Genomic DNA, 6,000 nt, shown 5'->3' on the forward strand with positions numbered 1-6,000 from the left:
TTAGTGATGTCATTAAGTTCTATGTCCTACCGTCGTCGTGCAATCGAAAGCTCCCTAATAGGAGGAAGAAGAAAAAGAAGTAGTAGTGGTAGTAGTACTCAAGTAGTGGGATTTAAGTATCTTGTGTGTGTATATAAACACACACACACATACACATATATATATATATACATATATACATATATACATATATACATATACATATATACATATACATATATACATATACATATATACATATACATATATACATATACATATATACATTTATATACATATATACATTTACATATATACATATATACATATATACATATATACATATATACATATATACATATATACATATATACATATATACATATATACATATATACATATATACATATATACATATATACATATATACATATATACATATATACATATATACATATATACATATATACATATATACATATATACATATATACATATATACATATATACATATATACATATATACATATATACATATATACATATATACATATATACATATATACATATATACATATATACATATATACATATATACATATATACATATATACATATATACATATATACATATATACATATATACATATATACATATACTACTTTAATACTAACACTTACTCTTGTGTGTCGGTTTTTAAGGTAATGGTCTTATGCAAGCAATAGGTGGGGATGCTACGTGTGTACCGTACTGTAACCGATGCAACTCTGAACGACGTTGTACAGAGTGTAACAATAGGAAGTACCTGAGATCGGCTAATTGTCTTACTAGGTGTTACCATGCAACTAAAGAAAAACCTTGTTCATATGGGTCATATTGTTATGATAGATGGTATTACGGTGGTATTGGGTACTACTGTGCCGACGAACAAGGACCGGGTTCCAAGGTATTTTATGATTATTATTTCTATTATTATCATCACTATTAACCTCATAACCGTCATCGTCATTATTATTATCAATGACAGTTTGTGGCGATATTGTGAAAAACAGTAAATGTTATGCATTAACATCATAATAATATATATAATACTACTAAATACATATATAATATATTTAATAAATTATTTAGAAATAGGCCTATGTACTATGAGCCAACTTTTCTTTTGAAAAGTTTTGAAACATCAAGAAAAATCTCATTTAGAAATATTAATCCTAATTACCAGTATGTCCATGTTAACATACAATTATAATAATTATACTAAACTTTTTCTAAATTAGGAAATCGGCGGAGGCGGTTCTGGCGGTCGTGTTGCGATACACACTATTGATTTTAATCGCTTTGGTGGTACAATCCAGGCATTTGGCGGTCGTAGTGATATAGAGGTGGGAGGTCCAGGAACAGTTTACGTTTCAAATAACATATCAGACACAATCCTTACTATTGACAACAATGGAAGAAAGCCTACAAGATCATATCTCTCTTCTGGCTATGACGTCGCAAGTGATAGTTCTCGTGCTTATATAGTAACTGGTTATAGTGATATGGTAGTGTATTCACATTCTATTTAATTTTGTTTTTCGTACTTATATTATTTTTTTACCGAACTTGCAAAATCGCTTGCATAGCTATATATATTGTATCTCTGGAATTTTTTTGGATTTTAATGCTATTCCGAATATTATATTGACTTCTGATTGAAATCTCAATTTTCCTCATGTTTAATTCTTCATAGATTATTATTTTCTATTGTTCATTCTTGGTCATGTTTTGATTTATATGCATGTATTGTACATGCATATTGCACATGCCAATTAAAGTTCAATAAACTAATTGAATAAAATTATTTCTTATTGCTTGAAAATTCCATCTGGTTTCAAAGTTAGGCCTATATGTAAAACAGATATTTCTTTGTTGTGATAAATTACGTCCAACTGATGTAATCAGATTGAATTATGGCAAATAAATGAAAAATAATGGAACATTCCAGAGTTTCAGTTAAACATCAATCAGAAATGAGGCCAAGAATATGCACGTGTCTCACACACACACACACACACACACACACACACACACACACACACACACACACACACTATGTTGTCCCACAAAGGCACGTGTTTGTGTATATTTTACACTTGTTTTGTAGCACCAAGAATATCATAGGTGTAATGCTTAGCTAAGAGTCCATTGCTTTATCACAAAAAAATATAATTGATCAATATTATTTCTTATTATATTGATCAATTTTTTTTTTTTTTTTTACTTCTCTACAACCAATGTTCTTTTATTTTGTTCATCTATTACAGAATGACAGGTACAATATAGCAAAGCTACAGTTAAGAAATGGAGCACATCTCGCCTTTGATCACAGAGGCCTTGAAGAGAAACTGTTTGATGTTTCTTACATTGAAGGAGATGGCTCTGGAATGTTGCACGTAGCTCCAATGATTTCTGTGTCTATAGACAATGGAATGTCACCACTTCCTATAGGATTTAGGGTTTACGAGGATTCTTCATTATCCATTCCAAAAGGTTTGTACTGACTACCAAAAGGTAGTATTTAATATAAGTATATTTTAACCAACCTAGGAAAAAACGAATAGAATCACTTACGTGCCTATGAATTAACACTAGCGTGTAAAGAATACAGTAACTTTGTTTTTCTATATAGATAAATGGTGTTTTTATATGATTCTATATTCATTGTTTGTTTGCTGTTAGATAATTTACAAACTTACTGTATATCTCAAAAACTTATCCTTTTGTTGAACTTAAGTATTAAAAGCCGTTTTTGGTCTATATACAGTAACTCAACTAGGTGATGTTGATCTTTCAACATATTATATCGAAGGAGAACTGGGTGGAGTTAAGCAATTAACAGTTGGCCAAGGTATCAACATGATCATAGGGGAACATGTGAGTGTTAACATTTCCATATATCTAAAGCCAATAAAATATAATTTTTATAAAAGATATTAGGTATTGTAAATAAGTGAAAAATATTCATTTTATGTAATAATATAAGATGATGTAGTATCAACAATAGCTTCCATTGTCACTCAGATATAATATAAGCGTCATTCGTCAATCACTGACCAACACAAATATTTACTCATCAACAACTAATGCTATTGATGCATTTAGCTTTTTTTACTAAAAATAGCTACTTTTTTTTCAATACAGTAAAGTAACTTTAATATCCATATAATTTGTTTATTATATTAGGACTTTTTGGATTTTTAAAGTTCAGTATTTTTGCCACGAGGAGCTCATCGTTCATTTTCATTTGTAAACAACTACAACTATATTTTACGTTGCCTCGTTAATCCTAGTTTAATTTCTGTATATCCGTCAGTTCTGCCAAGGTCGAAAATACGTTGTATGTAAAGAGTACCACAGTCATGTCATGTTCTCAACAGACGGAGGCTACCATCGATTACACCTGAATGACTGCATAGTCTTTCTGGAATAGGCATTTTAAATCAAATCAAAATGCTAAAAACTAAAAACACAAAAACTCGCATTATATTAATTATCGAACACACATTTAATCATCATTTAAAATTTACGAAGAAAAAGTAAGACATGTCATCTTAATAATTACATTAGAAAATGGGATCAATGGTTTGTTAGTGGTGAAAATGGCGTTGTGTTGAACACATAGTAGTATCACATGGTATCATGACATAACACTGTAGTACTCTACAGTATAGCTATACACTGTATCTTAAATTGTAAACATTGATTTTATTTGTAGGGAAAATCATCTGGTTTGATTGACAAGCAATTTGCTCTTACACATCTTGATATTCTAAGTGATGGAGTGGTATCTTCATTTTACGCATCATCAAAGGAGTTTCAAAATGAAGAGGAGGATGAGAATCGTTTCCCTTCACTAGACATCAGTCTGGAGGAGTCTTTGCAGATCCATCCTGGTGGACGTATTGAGGTGATACATTTAAGTCACTTCATTATGTCCATGAAACGAAGCACTGTATTGTTAATATTGCTTTATATAATTAATATTGTATCTATTATTGTTATTACTATTACTATTTTTAAAAAAAATTGGACTATTGTTAAATTAATGTTATAATTGTTTTGCTTTTGTTATTGTTTTTGTTATTGCTATTGTATATATGTATTAATTAAATTTATTCAAACATTCCCATGCATATATCTTAATAGCTTGCGCATTTCAGTAATGCAGTGTGGTGCTTGTATACTTCATAGGGTAATTGGGTTAAAATCAATGCAACAAACGAGATCGATATCGACCCAGCGGGAATTATTGACACAACCGGAAAAAGTCCTTACACTGCCAGTGACTCATTGTCGAGTAGCCAAGGTCAGTACCTTTTGCATATTAAACCCTAGACTACTTCTCGTACTTATATGTACCCTGTACCAGCAATTTTCAGAATATTTTCTAGTTTTGATTTTTTAAAAATATGTAATTGCATTTGGTAATAATAAATTAGAACTAGTGTATATTAATTTAAATTGTAGGAGCCTCTGGTGGTGGTCATGGAGGCAGCGGTGGTCGAGGAACTGGACTAAATGTTGCTGGTGAACCGAGAGATGACATTTTTAACCCAGATCAATTTGGACGTGCTGGTGGTAGCAGCGGAAACTCGAATGGAGGTTCTGGTGGCGGTATAATAAATCTAGTATCAAACGTGATCAAGATTGATGGTAGCGTGCTGTCTAATGCAGATAACACAACATGTGCATCGTGCGGTGGAGGAAGTGGTGGAACCGTTTTGATCCATACCAACAAGTTGGATGGACAGGGTGAAATATCAGCAACTGGGGGATCGGTGGTAGCTTATTCGTCACAAGCAAAAAGGGGAGGAGGGGGAGCTGGTGGTCGCATATCAATTAATTTATATATCGATAAATTTACCGGCATTTTCAGAATCCGGGGAGGCTCCAGTTTTTTGGAACCAGGTGGTGCAGGAACAGTTGTCCTAAGTAATGCTAAAACCGAAGAAAATCGCATGGTTGTTGACAATGAATTTATAGGCTCACCACTTGATGGAGATATAAATTATCCAGGTGTCATTGGAGACCACTCTGGCCGTGATACTGGTCGTACATGGATTCTGCCACCTAGAGAAGCATTAGAGTATGAATTTGCTGTACTTGATGTCAAGGGGGGTGCACACCTTGCACTCTACAAACATACAGAAGACGATACGCAGACTATAAATATTATAGAGAGCAAAGGAGATTCTACAGGCATGGTACATATAGGACCACTACAGGTGAATGTGAACATTGTTAAATAATACTATTCCGAGCTGAGATGTTTCAATAAGCAGATTTGTTATTGCATTTATTTGTTACCTATAACTTACAGCCGTAATTGAATTGTTCAACATGGTAATTTAAAAGTTAATAAGACAATTCAGACTCCTACCATTAATGTACAATTGTTAAACTAGCAGAATGAATTCCAACATAAATAAATACAATCTCCAATTGTTTACTTACAGTATTAGTAATAAAAAGAACAGTTTATTTCATAACAAAGGGTTCCTATTTTTTATTTCATGTAGGTGATGCGAATCGGTCTACCACCATCAAACCCACGATTGATGTGGGGTTTGTTGTTGTACTCAAAGGGAGAGCTCGACATGCCAGAGCATCTGGAGATTTTTGGAGTTACAGTAACTCTAGAGGGAGTGATCAAAACAGTTCGTGACATTAGCGTTGGTTTTGGTGGGAAGCTCATAATAAGGTGATTTTTCTTTTTTGGGAACAGATCACATAAACCTACATATACTAAAACAGGAAAATGACGGAAGCATTGATATCTGACAACCTAAAAACGTGGAAAATGTATAAAGAAATAAAAAGTGATACTGTACAAATATCACACCAGTTTAAATAAAAATTAGACAACCTTGAAGAGTTTTAAGTTTATAATGGTGTTTTGTTTTAAAGGAATGTAGTAATTATTTAGGCTATCACCATGTGCAACATCGTCCCTAACATCAATATAACTAAGATTT

General features: G+C 32.2%; 1 protein-coding gene across 1 annotated transcript in view; it reads left to right on the top strand.

The window, feature by feature from the left end:
- LOC117122628 overlaps positions 1–6,000 on the top strand; it is a 136,909-nt gene that overhangs the window by 69,177 nt on the left and 61,732 nt on the right. Inside the window, exons 59-66 of the mRNA XM_033268293.1 lie at positions 682–926; positions 1,261–1,527; positions 2,290–2,515; positions 2,790–2,899; positions 3,741–3,932; positions 4,217–4,331; positions 4,493–5,250; positions 5,545–5,726. Coding sequence (XP_033124184.1) covers positions 682–926; positions 1,261–1,527; positions 2,290–2,515; positions 2,790–2,899; positions 3,741–3,932; positions 4,217–4,331; positions 4,493–5,250; positions 5,545–5,726 — 2,095 coding nt within the window. The remainder of the gene's footprint in view (positions 1–681; positions 927–1,260; positions 1,528–2,289; positions 2,516–2,789; positions 2,900–3,740; positions 3,933–4,216; positions 4,332–4,492; positions 5,251–5,544; positions 5,727–6,000) is intronic.

This window comes from Anneissia japonica, unplaced genomic scaffold (assembly GCF_011630105.1).
Source record: "Anneissia japonica isolate Jap-2015-1 unplaced genomic scaffold, ASM1163010v1 scaffold287945_len1679841_cov205, whole genome shotgun sequence".
Lineage (NCBI taxonomy): Eukaryota > Metazoa > Echinodermata > Crinoidea > Comatulida > Comatulidae > Anneissia > Anneissia japonica.